This window comes from Poecilia reticulata, chromosome 2 (assembly GCF_904066995.2).
Source record: "Poecilia reticulata chromosome 2, P_reticulata-male-v2, whole genome shotgun sequence".
Lineage (NCBI taxonomy): Eukaryota > Metazoa > Chordata > Actinopteri > Cyprinodontiformes > Poeciliidae > Poecilia > Poecilia reticulata.
In genome coordinates this window covers 6,002,684-6,023,607 of record NC_088831.1, presented here as the reverse complement: position 1 = coordinate 6,023,607, position 20,924 = coordinate 6,002,684, and the positions used below count along the sequence as shown (strand labels likewise).

Sequence of the window (20,924 nt, the reverse complement as noted above, 5' to 3'; positions counted from 1 at the left end):
CACTTCCAAGCTTAATTAGCTTTAAAAAAAGTAGAGCATGAAGTCAGATATTTTAATGCATTTTATTTTGTTTACTGCATTAATCAGATGAACATTTGCTGCCCTCTAGTGGTGAAACAATGAAAAATAATGAAACAAATAAGAACTGAGTTGTTGTATTTAATGTACTTTAGCTCATATACAGACAGTGACTACATGCGTTTTCTTAGTAATAAATAAGCGAATCTCTACATGCCTAAGATGTTAAAAAATGGAGAACTGCCAACATTTGTGTTGATCTCAGTAAAAGTCTCACAAAAATACCTCAACTTCCTGTTCAAGTAGACAAATGTCAGTTTTTTAAATAAAAGCTATATGGGAAAAAAAGTAGAAGAAAAACAGAAAAGCAACCAATTTACACAATGACTGAAAAGATAAACATTCAAACACATTTAGTTTTAAAAAAAAAGAAAAATCTGAAAAGACTAAAAGTAACTGAAAAACTTAACCCATGATGCAGTCTTGTTGTTATTGTAGTGTTTCAGAATGATTTCATTTATTACGATTAAAAGTTCACCAAACCAACCAGGCCCTGTGTGAAAAAGGAACCTTAATGCGCTGAAGCAGAACCTGCTTGACAACATGAAGCAACACATAATGCTCTAAGGTAATTCGAGTCATTGTTTCCGTTGACTATATAATTACAAAATTTGACATTCTGAAAATAAATTTGCTTCATGACAACACACCAATTTCTAAAAACAAAACCTCATTTTTTGATCAAAGGTTTTGGCGCTAGGATGAGGTAGTTTTTCGGCCATATTGAAATTGGTTTATTTTGCAAAACTGCAACGACAACACTTTTTGTGTGTCACAAAAGTCACATGATCACCAACCAGATGTTACCACTGCCTCAAACCACAAAGAAGAAGACAGGAAGTCGGAGGATGATGATGTGGCATGTTTTTTTTTTTAATGACTACGGGGAAAAAAAAAAGTTTAATGACTTATCATGTGAACCAACTTATTCATGTGTGATTTTAATTGGGTTTCTTCGTGTTTTTTCAACATTAGTAGAATATCGACAAAGTTTTGCACACGTTCGTAATGGAGACGCGGCTTCAGACGTCTTTTGGTCTGCAAATCTTTGAAACTCTACGTCAGAGTTCACGATTCGTTAAAAAGACTAAAGGCCTGTTTCACATTTGGCAAAAACATCTTAATCATCCGTTAGACTTTTAGGAAAACACACAAAGATTACGGAAGACAAAACTTTGACTTGACCTTAAAAAAGGATGTTGATGCTTGGATTGCCCTCATCACATAAGGCTGGTTGGCTTTGATAGCTTTTTTTCTCATTACGGTAAATAAAATGATAAATCTGTACAGAGGAGCTTTTTTTATCATCAAAAGCTAAGTTACAAGCCAGACATATAGGTTGGATGCCGAACCGTCAGCAGTTCTGCACAAAGCTTTGACTGTTGGCTGAACAGGCGGCTCAGACACACAATGCCCTTCCTTTATTCCTCTTCTCTTAGCTCGGTTGCTCTGACACACATAAAAGTGCACGAGTCCCGTCTCGCATCACACCAGGAGCACACACAGGTCCGATCAGGTCAAAGTGCCAGTGGGTGTCATTTATATAAGGTCTTTTACAGGAAAGCTCACCTTACCAGGCTTCCAGGAATTGTCTTAGGAGTTGTTTTGACACTTTGGAAACTCTTGAACCAAACCTCCAAAGGATCAGCGGCCCACCCTCTCTTCCTTTTGTCTTACCTAAAACTCACTCTAATTAATTACTTTCCCTTAAAAATATCACTGAAGTGCATGTTTCAGACGCTGCAATAACAACAATAAAAGTGTTTCCTAATAAAAACATCCAATGTAACAGTAGAGCAGAATATCTTGGTGTGTTCTCTCAAGTCAGTTGTTGCTTTCAGTGCCAGCAGAAAATGTCAAAAACATTCTGAGGGGGTTGCTGTGGTGGCACAGGGCCTTGGCACGACCCATGTGTTGAGGCCTCAGTCCTTGTGGCGGTGGTCGCAGGTTTGATTCCCGGCCTGGTGACATTTGCCGCAGGTCTTCCCCCTCTTTCCTGTCTAAATACTTTCAAATAAAGGCACTAGAGCCAACAAAACCTTTATAAAAAAAAAATTAAAAAAAAACACTTCTAGAAAAATCCATTCTTCAAAACGTTTCTTCCAGAGAAGATTTTGCTAATGATGTCTCAAGACGTCGCTTTACTAATCCGTCACTGCAGTTTCCTCTGCATCAAGAGGAAACGAACCGTTGAGTTGTTAAGTGGTTTAAAAGATAAACATTTGTTGGATACATGTTATTTTCAATAATCCAATTCAGAAAAAGAAGCTTGTATGACATTTTTATAGAAATGTAGACAGTGTCAGGGCAGAGCAAACTTATTGTGAAACTGAACTGACTATATTAGACATTTTTCTTCATTATAAACAGTAAATGAATGAAAAATATATAAACTTTTTAAAAACTCTTACCATCTAATTGGCCTTTTAGTGGAGTGGTGTTGCCGTTGGATTCTGAAGCAGCTACTTGAGGTTCTACAACAAAAACAAACCATCTAAAATTAAATGTTTGACATTTTATAAACTGGGAAAACAAAAGGAAGTTCAGGTTTAGACTTACGCTGCTCCTTGGTATTCCTCCAGAAATCTGAAAACAGATTAAAGAAAAACAAACAACAACTATGATTTATTTGTGAACATAAAAGTATTTCTTAGGTTAACATAATCTTTGAACCTAAAAAAGGTTATACGTTTTGAAATAAATTTGCTTTTGTCGTGTATTTACCTCTTTCCCACGGCATGGAGGCTGCAGAGAGAAATCACAGCAGAGAAAATGTTCAATAGAGTTTATATTTAGATATGTATGGGATATCAAATATGCATCTTAGTTTATATGAAGTAGAAACATATTTAACAACATTTAGATTAGAATTAATTTTCAAAAACAATCATTTTTTAATTAAAGCTTTAAAGGAATCTTACATTTATTGTAGAAGCATTCTCCTGAAGACAAGAAAATCAACAGCAAGATTTAATTTCACACTTTGAAACAAAAAGCAGCCGTGCAACAAAACTGCACATATTTACAGTATATAAACAAACAAACTCTCATTACCTGCTTTCATTCTGTGGATGATGGCCACCAGTATCACAGCAGAAAGCAAAATGATCAACACTATGATTCCTCTGGAAATCTTCGGACCACTTTCAGCTGAGTTATAAACGACATATATGAAATATAGAAAAGGGACATTAAGCAGATTAAATATGCTGTATAATAAAACCATTCTCATGCATGTGTCCTTTTCCAAACTCAGTCAAAGAACAGAACAGTTCACACCCAGATGCCACAATGATACTCGCTCTTATTAACTTCACCTGTTAGTGGTCATAATGTTATGCCTTACTCGTGTACACTTGCATATTTAAATAAATGATTTCCTTTGGGAGGGTTTCTGAACGTTTCAAACTGAAACTTTTCTAACCTCCTGCAGGAGCTAGCTGTGCTACAGCACTAATGCTGTCAACAATTACATTTCTGCTTCCAAAGAAATGGCCCGAGTTTGTGAAAATGTCATTTATTTGAATTTGTTAATTGGGCTGAGAGGACCATGTGTTTCCCCCCTTTATAATGCTCCCCTGGGCTACTGCCCATTTAGGCCGAATTCAATGGCTTGACAAGAATAGAGGGTGTTTCAGCCAAAAACATACCATTGGAAGTACAGACTGGTGTCTTCCCACACCAATGACTACATATGGCACTTAAATGGATTAACTAATGATAGGAAAATAGTGAATAGAGCTGCATAGATCAATTCTTTATGGGGTCAACTCACGAGGCTTGAATGGGTTGGAGAAGGGTTTGCTTCTCTCCTCACTGACTGGATTCTTCATCTTACAGCTGAACTCTCTGACACCTGAACTGTCGTCCTGGAAAGAAAATACTACAGTTATCATCAAAGTGTGAAAAACCAGATTTGTTAAACTTCAAAAACATTATACACCGAAGATTTTAGTAGATTTTTCAGCCTCTTATATGACGTATGAGATAATTAATACCTTTACAGTGTATGTTTTGTTTGTGGAACCTGGCACATCAGTGTTGTCAGTCATCCATATGTATTCTACTGGTTCTGTCTCTCTGGTTGTTTTTCCTTCACAGGTCAGGGTACATGTGCTTGAATCTTCAGGGCAGGAGGATGGAGCAATGGTTGGTGCGGGAACTGGAGCTGGAGTTGGAGAAAGATGGGAACCAATCAGGTTCGGTGTTTTTAAATGTAAATGTTTTCAACAGTAAGAGGGGATGATTACCGAGGACTTTAAGGTGAATCATGTGCTCAATTGTTTTGCCGTTTAATTCGGTCTTGTACTCGTTATTGAATTGGAAAGTCACATTTGTGATCGTCAATTCTCCAGTCTGGTTGTTTAAGTTGCTCCGACCTACAGACAAACATAACTCAGAATGTCATCTTTCATTTCATTGTCAGTCCATTTTCTTACAAATAAAGTTGGGAAAAAAAGAAATCCCAAAACATCCAAGCGGTTTACCTTCAAACTCACGATAGTATTTAAAGTGTCCTTCATCGTACATGACAGCCAGATCCTTCCCAACTTTCCAGTTGATGCTTTTGATTGCTTCAGTCACAGAGCCCTCTTTTGGTTTGAGCTTTACCTCGTCTCCAACCTTTGCATAGATTTTTTCTTCTGCAGCTAAAAAATAAAACACAGCAGCAGTGCAAATTTATGTCAATAATTTCATCTTAAAGCAAGAGAAAGATTCAGTTGGTCTCTTAATTTGTGTAAAAGAAATTTACTTACTTACAAAATGTTCTAGGGTAACCATAGATAGATTTTTTAAGCTATCTGAGCTTTACAGATAGCAGTATAGTAAATTTCCTCCACCTTCAGCTCATTTGGGTGTTGGGTATATTGTTCTACACTGGGTTGTTGTGCAAATCTGATATACCAATGACATTTGAAGATCCATAGCTGCTGATGCAGAATAGCAGGGATCTATTTACCCTACTCTGCTGCTTGAACCTAAAATTACATATTTTCTCAAAAAAATATTCAATAATATTGTATCTGTTAGGCGTTAGACTAAAGGATAACAGCATTAGTCTGTTAGACTTTGTAAGATTTATTACCAAACTACTACTTTTGGTGCTACCCTCATCTCCAGACACCTTAATTTGTCTAATTTGTAAGCAAAGAAATATTTCCGTTGCCTTCTTTTTGACAGCTAACTAGTCTGACTCAGCAATAAGTGTGGGAGGGGCGGTGTGTTACAGCTAGATAAAACATATTGCAAGAGGGGCACCCTGTGAAAGTCAAGGAACATCTCTAAAACAAAAGAGATGGTCCTTGACTTTCGCAGGGTGCCCCTCTTGCCTCAGCCTACCATCATTGATGGCATTGAGGTAGAGGTGGTCAGCACATACAAATACTTGGGCCTACAACTGGACAATAAGCTGAACTGGTTTTCCAATACAGACAATGTGTACAAGAAAGCACAGAGTAGAATGTACTTCTTGAGGAGACTGGCCTCCTTCAATGTGTGCTCTAAGCTCCTGTACATGTTTTATAAGTCCATTGTGTCTGTTACATTCTACGCAGTTGTTTGTTGGGGGGGCAACGCAAAGAAGAGAGACATACGGAGATTGAACCGCCTCATCCGCAGAGCTGGCTCTGTGGTTTGTGTGAGCCTGGAGTCTGTGGAGACAGTGGTGGAACAGAGGACACTGTCTAAACTCAGCTTAATCCTGGAGAACACAAGCCATCCCCTGCATACTGTTCTCTCCAACCAGAGGAGCTCCGGCAGTGACAGGTTTCTCTCACTGGGATGTTCAACTGAGAGGTTTAAAAACTCCTTTGTCCCACGGGCCATTAGGCTTCACAATGCTGTGATTTCTGGGAGGGTTAAGGGAAGGAGACGGAGTAATTAGCATTTTTAATGTATTTAAGTTCCTTTACTAGACTGTTTTTAATGCGTGTATATTGTGATTGAAATTTCTTAATGTTGTGTGGATGTGAATTAATGTGTGAGCAACAGACAATCTTAATTTCCCTATGGGATTAATAAAGTTTTTTACCTTACCTTACCACCACTACTATTATTATCTCACTATTACTGGCTTTTTGTGTCATAAAATGTGTGTTCGGTAAAATTTTATGTCTTACTACGATTATAGCTGAAATCACCGGGGATTTTTGGAGAATAACAGACACAAAGTATAATACTTATATTAAGAGGAACTCTTCGTTAGTGTGTAAACCCATTTTCCTTACCTGCCCCTGTTTGTATTCACCTTGTCAGCCATGTTTGTGTTTAAAACTTGAAAGTTAGTTGTCACTAAAGGTGAAGATTTTCCAGAATCTCCCAGTTTTCTCCCTCCTGGATCAGAACTCAGAACCAGAAGTTTTAGTAATCCATGGTTTTTGTCCTTTACTGTTATGTGAAAGGTTTCCCCTGATACCTTAAATTTGAGGAAATTCTACAGTATTTTGTATGATCTTCAGCATCATGCCTTTCTGACCTTATTTCTCATGTGACATAGTGCTTTTCATTAGCCATGCACCTTTTTGAAATGACCTTAAAAGCCTTTACAGAGAAAACTGACCCTTTTCCACCGCAGAAATTCCATTTAGCATTTTCCACTGAAATTCTACTTCCTCTACTGTACTGCATCGCAGTTTTTCGTGTTCTTCGTGTGTTTTACGACTTTTATTGCACTGTAGATTTAATATTCCCTTTCAAAACAAACAAAATCGGTTCATATGAAAAAAAGACATGGAAAAGCCTGTAAGCGGCAGCCTTCAAGCAGCAACATAGCTGGGTGGGGCCACGCAGTTTTAAACTACGCGCACACTCACTAAAACGACCCAGACTAAAGTTTATTAGGCTACATTTGATTCAGGAGGAGGTTCTGGACTCACCTGAGGACACAGAGGCCGCAGCCAGAACAAGAAGCCATCCCGGGCACGAAAGAGTTTTGATTGGAGACGAAAGGATCATGGCGTTGGTCTGAGAAGGTTATGAACGAGGAAATGGCTTGCTTTCGTCTGTGACCGAAAGTAACATGTCCAGCAAAGTTAAACTAACATTAAAAGCATTTTAACACCTTGAATTAAACAACGTAAAGCACCGTTTCAGAATCAGAGGCGCTATGTGAATGGCAGTTTTCGGAAAGCCATCCGTAAAGTGAAAGTATAGGAAGTGGGCTATGACACAGGCTCTAAGACTCCGCCTCCGAGACATATTTGAAAATTGTATTTGTCAAACTGACTCTTATTGTTTCGTATAATGACAACTGGCGTTCATAGTATCGTCTCTAACATGTTTTATTAAAGTTGAGCCAGGTTTGTGGAATTTAAAGTTTATTCAAAGTCTGAAGCGGAAATTGTCCGCCCCCCAGTGTCCAGAGTTTGGTACTGCAGCAAGTTCTAACATTAAAATATATTGAGCAGGTTTGCAGTAACTTAGTACGGCTAAAAAATTAACCAAAAGTGTCGCACTTAAATACGTAAAATAGCAACACATTATTTTAGTAATTTACAAAATTTTACTAAATGTGGAGCTAATTTATTAACATGTATGATCCTTGCACACTAAATACAAAATAAATTTGTATCATTATATGTAACTTCCAGTGTAAGTAATTCCTTTCATTAAGCAGTTCTAATTTATATTAGCTAATTGTATATCTAGTAAAATATGCACTTTAAATAATTACTTTTTTGATTGCATTTTCTGCGATTTTATTTACATGATAAAATATTCAATAATGTACCAAACCAATCACTTATTGCACTTTTGGTTCTCAATACATTGCCATGAATACAAAAATAATGAAATAAATAAGGAAACCACTGTTGCAATGACTACTTTTGATCCTTATTATGGAGCAACAAACATGACAGTTATATAAATCCTGCAAAAAAAAAAAACTGACTTCAACATCTAAGGAGTTTAGATAATGTATTGCTAGATTAAATAATTTGATTATTTATTCAATACAATAAAAATTCAAAGTTTTATAATTATGTTTATTTCATGTATTTGTTTCAAATGTACCTCAATAATCAAAATTATAACATTTCATTAACGGATTATTAATTTCTTGGGTGATGCTGCTGTTGGTTCTTGATGAAGCACAACAAATATATAATAAAGTAGCCTATATCTAGTTAAGAATTTACAATTTTTATTTTTATTATTACTTATAGAAATACCAACAGCTATAAATACTGCACATTTTTTATTATCTAAATGATTATATACAGGAAAAAGCCATTTCTGTATTTGTTAAATAAATTAAAGTGTGCTTTAAATCTTGCATTTACAATGTCATTAATATTTATTAGACCAGAATTTATCCATTTGAAAAAAATAATTAAAAATCCCACAATGAAACGCATCTTAAAACAGGTTGAAGCAGAGCGTTGGCTAAAATGCAATATGAAATCTTATACAGTGTTTTTGCGTTTTACGTTCTGACACACATCTGTAATCAAATCATTTATTTCCAAAGCTTGATTCATTCAAATCTTCCAGCTGTAGCCACAGGCCTCCCTCGGCGCGCAGGACGAGTTGGGGGAGACGCCGCACCTTCCCAGAGACTGTTTTGGGGTTAACGCCCGGGGTTAAACGAAACCTCAGCAGGGTCAGCGCTACGACCACCCGAAGCTCAGCCATGGCAAATTTCTGTCCGATGCAGTTCCTGTGAGCAGACACGGATTAAATTCACCACTGACACACTCTGATACATGTAGACTCTTATTTTCTTAAGGAGGAAACTGAACCTGGGACCGGAGGAGAACGGGATGAAGCCATGAGAGGAGCGACTCTGTGTGTTGGTCGGTTCAAAGCGAAGAGGATCGAACTCCTTTAAAGTTAAAATGTGTCAAATTTAAACAAATTTAAAACTGTTTTGAGGGGATTTTTATTAAAATTTTCTTACGTGTGGGTTTGTCCAGACTTCGGGGTTGTGGTGCGTCCCGTAAAGACTGACCAAACAGATTACACCTTAGGGAAAAACAGATTTCACTTCCCAGTTAGGACTGGCACAAGACAAAGGTATCACAAAGAGGATGCTTGTGATACAGCCTAAAGTAAAATAAAGTAAGTAAAAGTAAAGTAAAATCCTGCATCTATCGTAAAAACTCCTAGAAGGCCGAGCTTCTCACCCTGTGGTACGGTGAGGTCTCCAGGCAATGCCACATCCTGGGTGTACTTCCTGGTTACAGCCTGGACAGGTGAGTGCAGTCTGAGGCTCTCTTTGATGCACATGGTAGTGAAAGGAAGGTTGGACAGGTCCTCCCTTTGAAGTAAAAAAGTGTGTCAGTGCAACAAACAATTACAGTCTTGGAAAAGTATTTTTATCTTTTGACATTTTTCACATTTTGTCACTTCACACCCATGAATTTCAGAGTATTCTTTTTGTTTACTGCAAATCTTTGGGTTTGCACATATAGTTATTGAAATAGCTCAGACAAAGTCAGTTTGGCTATAAGGCAAGTACATTTTCAAGTTTGAACTTTGACTAATCCACTCTACTGCATAAATATGTTTTTGTATCATCACATTGTTCTGCTGGACTGTAACTCTTGGGTCCGGTTATCGGACAAAACGTTAAAAAATATATTTTACTTTTCTACGGCGGAGTGACTGAGCATGTGTGTGTGTGTGCATGTGCGTGCATCTTCTAACCACTCTATTTCATGCCCATCTCGTCCCTGCATCAGCTCCATCACTTCCTGTCTGCATTTGTGCTGATAGTGGGGATGACGAGCTAAATTGTACAGTGTCCAACATATTGCGCTTGCTGTCGTATCATGTCCTGTGAGAAAAGTGAGACTGATTTTTGTTTTTATTTATCACAGGTCATATCTTCATTGCATGTTTTCATGCAGACTTATGCTCCAACTGGCTACGAGGTATTTGTTTTTTCTGCTTCTGTTTTCAGCATTGTCTGTTTCTCAGCATTTAAGCATAAGTTGATCCAAAAATACTTTTGAAATAAGATCAGAGGTAAACGTAGAAATACAAGTGGTAGAAGAATTATCATCTCTGGATAAGATACTTTAAATTTGTCAGTTTAGTCTGTTACGAGCTGCATAGTTGCAGTTCACATTTGTGGCTACCGAGGGCAGTGTTTAGCCAAAACAAACACCGGCTCACCTGCAAACATGAAAGTGTTGGCTTCCGCCTGAATTTCTTCATCTGTGAGTCCTTGTCCGTCTTCATCCTGTGTTAATAGAAATTATTTTCATTTTTAGGAGCTTAATTTGTCATATTTAATTTTATAGTCCGTTCTGTGTTCACTTTTGACAGCAGAATGAGGTCCACGAAATCTTTCTTTCTCTGTTCCGCTGTCGTCATGCTGCTTAGTGTCTCTGTCTCCCTCTGCTGGTCAATGAGAGTACGGCGCATCTGCACAACATCCCTAGTGAACCTGCAAGTTGAGCATACAGTTCGAAAATACATTGAAAATAAATAAGTAAGTAGATTCGCAAAGCTTTGTGGAAATATACTGTGACGGAATTGTGTAAATAACACCTCCAGCTTTTATGATATGATGAAAAAGTACATTGAAGCTGTCAGCTGATTTAATTTTCATAGTTTCCTCCTACCTAGATATTAAACTCGGCTGCATGAGTGACACGCTACCTGTGTACCACACTTAATGCTTGCTTGAATCTCTTTCCTTGCTCAGTTTTCCAGTAGATCCAGTCCCATTGGTGCAAAATGCGAAAGCGGCGATCTATCACCAGGTCACTGAGCTCCATGATGGCGGACACATATTGACTGGTGGATCTAAAAACAAATATATGCCTTTTAAGGCAGAAATCCAGAACAGCGACAATAGATTTTGGGTGAAATAGTGAAGTCCTCACTCCTGACAGTTGCTCTGGTAGCTGAAGGCGCACTTTAATAAGCTGTCCAGAGTCATCAGAGTGACATGGTCAAACATCTCTATGTTGGTTGTTCCTCCTGCCACCAGGCGGTGCCATTTATTCTGGAAATTAAATGAGAGGACATGGAAAAGGTGCTCTGAGTGCATCGTTCTTTCAACAAATGTCCTTTTTTAACCTGTATACTCCAGGTGATGATTCATTGATCACTAATATTAGTTGACGATTAATCCGATTAATTCGATCAGTCGTTTCACCCCTAATATAAAGTTTCGTCCATAACAATTGCTTGCAGATGGATAATTACGCAGTTTTGATAATGGTTTTTGGGACTAATTTCTATTTTCTACTCTTGAGGAGTCGCCAACAGTGACGAAGATCCAAACAGTGAAGTTTTCCCAACAGCAAATACTTGTTTCTGAGTGTGTGCCTTACGTGCATGGTGTTAGTCGAAGAGTTAAACGTCAGGATGTAGTTTTTAAGGATGTCGAAATGAAAAGCCGGAGTCAGCAGTCGCCTCTTGCGAGACCACTCCTCTCCATTACTTATCAACAAACTGTGACCTGTAAAAAAATAAACCAGGTTAACCAGCGATTTATGTGCTGTAATTAAGAGATTTGGGAAAGAAAACACCACTTCATAATTATACACTATAAATTAAAACATAAAAGATGAGTGAATATAATCGACTTTAATCAATTAAGTTACGGCAAAAAAAGGTAGACTCTAAAGCTTCATCTATGCAGTTCATTAAGAATGAGCTACTTTTCGAGCAGAACAGCTTTTATTTTCTTTTTTCCTTGGCATTTACATTTGAATATATAAAACTGTAGGAGTGTATGTTGTATGATCATTGACATGACCACACTATTCCACATGAGGGCGCAGTCTCGCAAACGCTTGTGTTTTATTTACTGTTAAAATAAATTAAATAATAAATAAAAAAAACAAATTGATCAAATTATCAATGCTTCGTACATCTGTAAGTTTCAGTGGATAATTTTAATCAAAAAATTTTCTTTTACTTACGTAGTTTCAAGTTTAAAAAAAGTGGCTTCAGAAAGCTTTGGGGTTTATTTACATATCAGCTTCCTAAAATAATAGCTCTTCTTTTCCAAAAAAGAAAAAAAAAATCACCTTTGGCTATTATTTTAGAACGATGCCGATGTTAAAAAAAACAAAAAAAACAAAACAAAACAAAAAAAACAGCTTTGGGTGCTGTTTAAGTAATTACGTCATACTAAGATTTGTTAAGTTAAATTACACTCACTAAAATTGCACAAGTGGATCTTAATCAGTTAATTTAATAAAAACTAAACAGTTTTGATGTAAAAAGTATTTCTTCAGTAAAGAGATCTAATTAGGTTTTACAGTGTACTCAGTTTTCTTCTTGTGTTAACACAACATGTCTGTCTGACTCACCCAGCCACGGACGCAGATGCCCGTAGACAAACTCATCCTTCATCGTGATGTTGGCTTTAAGGTGGACGGTAGATGGAACAAAAAACATCAGTGTGAGCTTTGGACATTGTGAAATAATCTCTTGTGATTTGTGGAGTTTTTGATCGTACCAGGCGCCATCAGCAGCGGCTTCACATAGTCAGGATGAAAGACTCTGACCATGTGATAGAAAGGCCCGAAGAACCAGGAGCAGGAGTGCTTGTAGGTCTGCACCAATTCATCCACCTGTTGGAGACCTTCCTCTGTGCTCTGCATCTGGAGACATCAATATGTTTATTTCTTTTTTTTTTTTAGAAAGCAATGCTTTATGTCTGAGGTGTGGATTTTGAACCTCACCTGACCGAGGTGACCAATCAGCCATGAATGCGTCTGCGGCTTGTTGAAGCAGGACAACCTGTGAGTGAACCAGGCGTGACGAACCAGCAGCCTCACCGTCCAAACTCCAACCACAGCCAGCAGTCCGGTCCCCATCAGCTGCAGGAGGAAACTGATCCCAGACCAGCTGAAAAGCTGTGACAGGAGCCTGTGAAGGACAGCCATGCTGGGGGTACAGGAGCAGACAAAAAAAAACTAAAACAACAACAAAAACAAAAACTGGTGCTCAGATGTTCTGATCCGACGGAGGCAGCTGACAGCCTGTTGATTTAGAAACATGCAGGAACTAAACTTCTTCCGCACACCGTTGTGCGTATTTCATAACAATTGCTGACATTGTGATATCCTCACTTCCTTTTGTCTGTTAAATGCGGTCACTTTCATCATGTTTTTGCATGAGATTTCATGTTCATGTGAACTTAATTGCAAAACCAAACGTTATGGGCCAACAAAAGGAGGTGCAAAATTGGGAAAAGGAGGGAAAATTACATGTAATATTAATTTTTAAAGTAATTTAAGAGGTATGGGGGAATCTGTTTTAAGGTTACACGGTAAAGAAGCCTACAGTTCATGAAGGAGACACAGCAAAAAGGCGCAAAAGTGCTTTAGTCAGATGACTAATTCAACTAATTTGACCTATATTCAAAATGGTTCTGTGGCTGGAAACGATCACAGAATGGGGGCACATGGTGGTGACACCATTATGCTGTGGGGATGACTTTCATCAGTAGAAACAGAAGCTGTTTGGCGTTTATGCAAAAGTTGAATCAGGCTGAATACAGGGCAAGAAAATCAGCTTGGGGTTTCTGAAGATCTGGATGTGGTTGTAGTTCTTGTAAATATGAAACTACTTCTTCGGTTTCAGGCTAAAACTCACAACCACATTCAACTAACAACTTACCGGTTGCAAACTTGTTAAGCTACTTTTTGAATGATAGTTGTCTAAAAATAAATAAAGAAGCAGAAACTGCCAATAGCAATGTTGGTCATTTGATACTTTTTTTAGGGATACCTTGCTGTGTTGAACCGTGTTTTACATTTTAGAATTACTTTAAGTCTTTGTATTGTTAGAGTCCATATTTATACTGACCTCACCTGGTGCACAAACAGGTGGAGAAGGCAGCAAATACTTTACTTAAAATCCGGAAACTATATCAGGCTTGTCTCCTGCCTTTAAATATTAAAACTTGGAGGTAAAAATGTTTTAAGTTTCATTCCTACGTTCATAAATATTTAAATAAGTAAATTTTTAACAGTTTGAATATCTGACTGATCCGTTCCTCAGCCGAAGTGTTATTTTTACGAGGCGCTCCTGAAGGCAGCACTGATTGCCGCCTGTTGCACCTGTGGGACGCAGAACCTGCACCGTTCCCTAAAACTAGGTTGGAAATCATTTCTGCTTGGATTTTTATGGTATTTGTGAGAGAAAAGAAACCCAAAACGTGTGACAACGGGTGACTCGGTTCAGAGTTTCCAGACGTAATGTAGACGTCTTCGACTTTCAGGTAAGTTTATACCGAGATCAAAAATATTGCTGTGAGGTGAAAAACGCTACAATGCTGTTTTGTTTTTAGCTAAGTGGCTACATGGTGCAGAAATACTAACAAAACCAACAATAAATAAATAAATTAAATATTATTTAAGCATAATATTTATTTCAGCAACTTATATGTTTTGCAACTTATATTATTCATTTTAATTTATTACGCTGACTTTTTATATTAAGTTGAATGTGTTTGTGCGTTTCAGTTATTTGTATTTTTATGTGCTGTTTTGCGTAATTTAGGAACTAGTTCATACCAATTTGAATAGATATACATATGACAAAAATATAAATAGATGCCATTCGACTACATAAAGACGGACACAATCACTGATTCATTTCAGTATCTGATATTGGCAATAATTAAAAAAAAATCTTTCTTGCCATAAAGATGTGGTACTATATAAACATAATCAAAATATGATTTTTGATATGAATATTTTAGGTCAAAGTTTCAAGAGATCAGATTTTTTTTGTCAAATTTTACAGTGCCAAACTGATGAGGGATTTTTGTCACAATTTTCTTTAAAATGTATAAATTATAGCAAATCATCAAATTTAAAACTTCATTGTGTTGTAAAATAACTCTCCTTTTATTATTTAACGTTTTAATTCCTCTGTCTTTATGTTGCAGACTTTAAACATAGTAAAATGTCGGAGGGGCATGATAGTTCTACCAAAAGGGGATTTGCAGAGCCTCCATGCACCCCTCGGTCATCACATCACCGCAGCCTCACTTGTGCAGGTGAATCTCCTTTGCAGTTTCAGCTGAAGAATCGACACACAGAGCAGGATGAAGAGGAGGACTCAAATGAATCGCCTTCATCCCGCTGCTTTGAGGAGCTGTTCTGCACTAAAGAGACCCCAATACCCCTGGCCCCCCTACCCTGTGCTTTAATGGACGCCTCAGGGCCGCAAGGTGACGTGGTGAAAGAAGGTTACCTGGGGAAGCTGGAGCGGAGCCACAGGAGATATTTCGTCCTGCGAACGGGAAGTTACACCGGTCCGAGCAGACTGGAGTGGTACAAGAACCAGGAGAAGTTCACGGCTATGGAGAAGTCTGTTGGGAAGGCCGCTCTGTTTGGAACCAGCAAACAAGGGTTGGTGGGAATAACTGCAACCAATTAGCTAAAAGGATAGAGCTATCACAATGTAAAAAGTCATAATTGTTACAAGCTTAAATTTCTGTATTTGAACTTGTTGTGGTCATATTTCTGTCGGATTTGAATGAAACTGATCAAAATCTTCCCTCTCAGGGTCATTTATCTTCGTTGCTGTCTTGGTGTGAGTCGGAGTGGCAGTTCCCGAAAAGGCCACATGGTGGTGCTGTACGACAAGGATCAGACTCTGGTGCTGGTGATGGAGGAGCAGCAGCAACAGGAAGATTGGTACCTGGCCATAAAGAGGCTAGTGGAGGATGAGCAGAGGGATGAGGAGCATGAAGAAGGGTTCGATGAAGACGATGACGGGTACTGCACTCTACCGCCTGCAGCGTTCTTCAAAGAGGTAGGATGGGATGTTTTACCTTAAACTGTCCAGGTGAAAGCAGAGATGCTGTGGAGTTTGGGAAAGTCTGGGTTTAATTCTCCAGATTCAACAAATAAGACAGCAGCAAAATGTCCTTTGTGTGAATTATTTTTTGTTGCCTTTCATTTAATCAATTAAAACAAAATTGAATAAAATATTTGAACAACTGAAATGCATCAAAGGAACAGAAAATGTACATTTAATTTCAGAGAGGTCCAAGTCTTGGACTCTGCGCCTCATTTTGCGAATCCAAACAAACATTTGTGACACAGTTTTATAGCTATTTAGTGAAGAGAGTCTCTTCTTCTTCTCCTTCTATCGCTGCGTCATTTGGTTCTGGCTCCTGTCGTCTTGGTCTAAGGTTTGGCCGGTCATGGTGAAGCCCAGAGGCCTGGGCTCCTCCAAACTGTTCACGGGGGAGAACCGTCTCTGCCTCACAGCATCAACACTTGTTATGGTCCGGCTGGGGTCCAGTAATGACTTGCCATCAGTCACGATACCTTTGCTGAGTGTTCGCCGCTTTGGACACCTGGATGGCTTTTTCTTTTTGGAGCTGGGCAGGTCGGCGCCTCATGGTCCCGGAGAAATCTGGATGGAGGCTGGAGAAGAAGGTAATCGGGCACAAAATTAAAAAGTTCTTCTTTAAATTAAACTTCTTGATTTTGTTTTTTTCTGATTGGTTTGTTCAGGAAACCCAGTTCTGGCCCAACACATCCACGAGTCGGTTCGGGAGACTGTGAGATCCCTACGAGCTCTTCCAGACTTCACCAGATCTCTGACATCCAGTCCCAATCAACAGCCAGCCCTTCTGGCCTCAAAGCGCCGCCGACCCAAACAGAGAGACAAGCTGGCTAACATGAGAACTCTTACACCTCGGGTTCTTCATCCCAGAAACTCTGAGAGCCAAACTAGTCCTGCACAGCATCACAGAAGAGCTCAAACACCAGAAGACACAAAGTCTGAATCCTCTCTGAGCTTCACCTTGCACCTCAGCCCTGCTAGACCCCAGCAGAACCCGGCGCCGGAAACCAAAAGCAGAACAATTCAGAGCTGGGAGTCGGCTGAGAAGGAGGAAGGATTTGGATACATGATGATGTCCCCGACTGTCAGCCACAGCCTGTCTGAGTTACCTCAGGATGATTACGTTGTCATGGAGAGTCCACAAAAACTCAACTGGCCAGGATACTGCTCCTCTTCATCGTCCTCTTCCCTTCAGACGTCGTTCAGCAGGTAAGTTAGTTCGGAAACACGAGCGAAGTCATGATTTTTGAGAATAATGTATCAGAACAAAGTTGTATTATGAGGAAATAAAGTTGTACAACAATAAAGTCAATAATGCAAGAAAAAAGTTGTAGTGATGAGAAAGTCAAAATATAACCAGGATAGTTTCAACAATACGAGTAGCAAATCATAATAAAATACAAGAAGCAAGTCATAACGTGAAGTCAGAATGATACGAATAAAATAGTTGAGAAAGTTGTAATAATAATTTTTAGCTTTAAACCTTACAGGGTATCCAAATTTTTTTTACATGACTATTCCTTGCCATTACTCACAAGAAGGAACAACTTTACAAATACAAACCTTAAATGTTTTGATTAAATGACTTGACTAATCATGTTTTTGATCATTTGAGGTTTTAACTCTTTGTCCTCACAGCTCCACCTGTGACAGCTTCTCTCCTCTGCATCCTTCACGCCTTCAGAGCAGTGACATCAGTCGGCAATGCTGCCCGGGGACTCCAGAAAACGTCCCGTCGTCAATGGAAACCAGCTTTTCTGCCCAGCCACAGCAGGCTCAGGACTTTGATCGGTCTTTCCTGATTCCTCCATTTCTGTTGAGTGGCTCAGGAACGAAAAAGCCTCCACAGTCCAGTCCAAACGCTGATACAAGCCAGTTCAGTCGCCCTCAACCTGAACAGGAGCAGGTCAGAAGACACTGGCTGACAGGATGTCTTTTTTCTTGCTTTCAAACTGGGGAGAAATCTTGAGTGTTGGAGGAATTATGTTTCTATATATAACTACAAGTGTTTAGTAGTTAAATTATAGTAAATGTTGGGGTTTGATGCTCTGTAAAGTGTTGGTCCACTAAAAGGGGGTCTGTAATCACCACCTACAAGAGGAAATGAGGATGTGGAAGTAATGGTTTAAAAGAATGACGTGCATCTGGTGTTTCTGCACTTTACTTGTACGGTGCACAAATGTTTAGAGAATCACATGCTCAAAGATGATTGGGGTTTAGATCTTTGTATACTTAAATTGTTTGAGTGCTATTAAGGAGAAAAAAATAAAGTTGCCTTTTTGACTGTTCTAAATGTCTTGGGAATACTTTTTTCATAATTTGATTCTTAATTGGCTTTGTCATTAATGATGTGGTGTTAAAGACATACACTAAGGAAAAGATCAATAGAATTTCTAAGTTTTTTTTTTGTGTGTTGCTAGCACAATTTTAGAAAAGGTCGTAGCTCTTGGGTCCTCAAAAGTGAACTGTTTATGAATCTAGCTGCATCATGCTGAGTATAACACTTGAGTTCACACCTCTGGTTCTTTTTAAAGCGTTTCTTGGTTCCTTCTCAGAAAAGCTGCAAGACATTGGGTTTTTTTTTAGTTGTGTTGGCACGCTACGCTTTGACATTTAACCAGTTCCATTTTAAATGTTTGCCACATGATTAATATATTCAGAGGTGGGTGGAGTCCCCAAAATTGTGCTCAAGTAGGGTTAGCACTACTTCAATATATTTTTTGTCAAGTAAAAAAAAAATCATAAAATGGTCACTCAAGTACTGAGAAACTGATCGGATCATCTGACTATTTAAAAATGACATCATACAGAAACTGTAAAGTTATGCAAAACTTTTTTAACGATGTAAATGAGAAACATAAAATGATTAAATATGATTAAAAAACACATTCAGGCATAGATATTTTTATTTTCAAATTTATTTCAAGAAAAACAACCTGTGTAACTAATATAGTTGGTAATGTAAATATAAGTACTTGTGCCAATTAGCACAGCAAGGTCATCAGGTACATAACATTACATTAACAAAGTTTGTGCATAAATAGTCTCATTCTAAGTGTAGATCTGTATCACATGCATTTATTTTCTTCATTCAAGAAAGTTGCTCTGGATAGAAAAAACTGAAATTTTACTCGACTAGCAATACTTGAAAAAATAAGTAAAAGCACAGCGTAGAGAGACTACTACTAAAAATATTTTTTCCAAAAAAGTTTAATGTCGCACTATACCTCTGAACAAAATCAACCAATCACTCAGTTATTCAAGCTATTGATGCGGGGTGCGATCTTGGATATTTCTTAATATGGTATTAAATTGAAAGCCTCAGATGTGGATAGGTTAGTGAGAAAACTCCTCCTTCAGTTTGTTGTGTATTAAAGGACATCTAAGCTGAGGGGAAGTAAACTCTGGGGTAACTTCAACTTCACCAAACTTCACTTTCAAAAACTTTTCTCATTTTGGTTCCTGCTCAGCTGTTGACATTGATTTTCTTCTCCGAAGTGGTAAGTTGGATTAATTAACATTTTCTACATAGGAGTCAGAAATGTTGTACAGAATCTTGCCCAAAATTAGAAATTAAAGTCAACTATCATCCATTAGTAATTATTGCAGTTTAAACTCCCATAATTCTGTTTTACAGATAAGTCCTGTTGGAGAGAACCTGTTTACCACTTCTGAGTCTCAAAGAGGGAAAAAAGAGCAGTAAGTAACTTAGATGTGAAATTTTTGTCACAAAGATGTTTGTTCTGAAATGATCTAAAAATGTTGCTATAAAAATATCTTTGCATTTTGATTAGCTAAAAGAACAAACCTGCATTCACTCTTCATGCCCATTCTTTTTTTCAACATTCAGTTTGATTTAGTTTGAAGTCAAATGTAATAAACATCTCAACATAAAAAGCAGAAGGAATCTGTCATCTAGTGACAAAACAAAGATGTTTCTGCATCTGTCAGAATGAACTATAGAGCCGATGTGTTTTAAAAAGGAAGTTTTGAGTTTAAATGCACTTATTTTTATTACTTCCTTCAGTTCTTCCCTTTTGCTTATCAGACACCTTCTTCTGTTTAAAGTGTGACAACACATCTGTTTGAAACTAACATTAAATATAATGTTTCTGTTCTTCTTTCAGTAACGATGAACATAATTCCTGTTTGCCTGCTTGTCTGTTCACTGCTGGTCCAGGTCATTGCCACCAAGTCAAAGTCCCAAGTCCAGGTCACCGGCCCCAGTCCAAATGAACGTTATGAGAACTTTCTTAGACAGCATGTTATTGATGATATGGATATAAACGACTGTGAAACAGTGATAGAACAGAGAAACATAATGGATAAGAACAAAATGAAAAAGGAGACCAACACATTCATAGTTGATAAAAAAGATGTAGTCAAAGCCATTTGTAAGGATAAACCTGATAGAGAAACACGAAGTACAAAAAAGTTCATCGTTGTTGTGTGTACGCTAACTCAAGGAACCTACTGGGGCAAAAAAAGCTACTTCCAAATTCTTACAGTAGAATGTAAAGATCAATTACCTGTGCATTTCTACGGCCAAAGTAAAGGATAATTTCTCTCTGCAGCGTCTCACATCTCCAGCTCAACAGTCAGAAAGCAGATCTTAAAAATCAAGGGTCAAGCTTTTTTCTTCTTTCTCTAATTTCATTCATTTCACATGACTTTTTTTTAGCATTGTGCTCATTTCTGTTTCATTGCATTAAAGCATAGTAATACTGTGCAGAAGTAGCTTTTCAACACATATTGGTGAATAAAGGATTTAAAACTGAACTTGTGTTTTATTCTTATATTTTTCAAATCAGATCTAAATACTTAAATTATTCGTTGAAGGTTTATAGTTTATTTTGCATGTACTGCTGTGAGTTGAAATTACTCTCAACTTCAAAATTTTGCATCCACATTTTAAGAGTAGCTGTTTTTGCAGCATCATAGTTAGCTATGCTGCTCCTCTTCCTCTCTGTACAGCGTGCAGTTAGTGAGACTCACTATTCTAATGTCATTTACTAATCTTTGCAGTTTGATCTAAACCTGACTGCAGCCATTTGTCACCACAGATA

General features: G+C 37.9%; 3 protein-coding genes across 3 annotated transcripts; 1 reads left to right on the top strand and 2 right to left on the bottom strand.

Moving 5' to 3' along the window:
- Positions 1-43: 43 nt before the first annotated feature.
- On the bottom strand, positions 44-7,250 carry LOC103474617 (uncharacterized). The gene is made up of 11 exons (XM_081615984.1): positions 6,954-7,250; positions 4,566-4,727; positions 4,329-4,457; positions 4,077-4,246; positions 3,854-3,947; positions 3,133-3,228; positions 3,000-3,020; positions 2,803-2,823; positions 2,638-2,664; positions 2,490-2,552; positions 44-2,245 (listed from the first exon to the last, which is right to left on the bottom strand). The coding sequence occupies exons 1-11, from the start codon at positions 7,030-7,032 to the stop codon at positions 2,223-2,225; spliced, it is 885 nt and encodes a 294-aa protein (XP_081472110.1). The 5' UTR covers positions 7,033-7,250; the 3' UTR covers positions 44-2,222.
- Positions 7,251-8,258: 1,008 nt separating this feature from the next.
- On the bottom strand, positions 8,259-13,061 carry cyp4f3 (cytochrome P450, family 4, subfamily F, polypeptide 3). Its single transcript, XM_008425718.3, has 13 exons — positions 12,729-13,061; positions 12,503-12,647; positions 12,354-12,407; positions 11,367-11,494; positions 10,914-11,035; positions 10,687-10,833; positions 10,342-10,471; positions 10,198-10,264; positions 9,727-9,856; positions 9,204-9,337; positions 8,978-9,042; positions 8,820-8,902; positions 8,259-8,737 (listed from the first exon to the last, which is right to left on the bottom strand). Exons 1-13 carry the CDS (start codon positions 12,930-12,932, stop codon positions 8,533-8,535), a joined length of 1,614 nt encoding a protein of 537 aa, XP_008423940.1. The 5' UTR covers positions 12,933-13,061; the 3' UTR covers positions 8,259-8,532.
- A 1,003-nt stretch (positions 13,062-14,064) lies between these two features.
- LOC103474601 (uncharacterized) lies at positions 14,065-18,151 on the top strand. Its single transcript, XM_008425708.2, has 6 exons — positions 14,065-14,272; positions 14,945-15,410; positions 15,567-15,816; positions 16,199-16,448; positions 16,527-17,067; positions 17,497-18,151. Exons 2-6 carry the CDS (start codon positions 14,962-14,964, stop codon positions 17,825-17,827), a joined length of 1,821 nt encoding a protein of 606 aa, XP_008423930.1. The 5' UTR covers positions 14,065-14,272; positions 14,945-14,961; the 3' UTR covers positions 17,828-18,151.
- Positions 18,152-20,924: the final 2,773 nt, after the last annotated feature.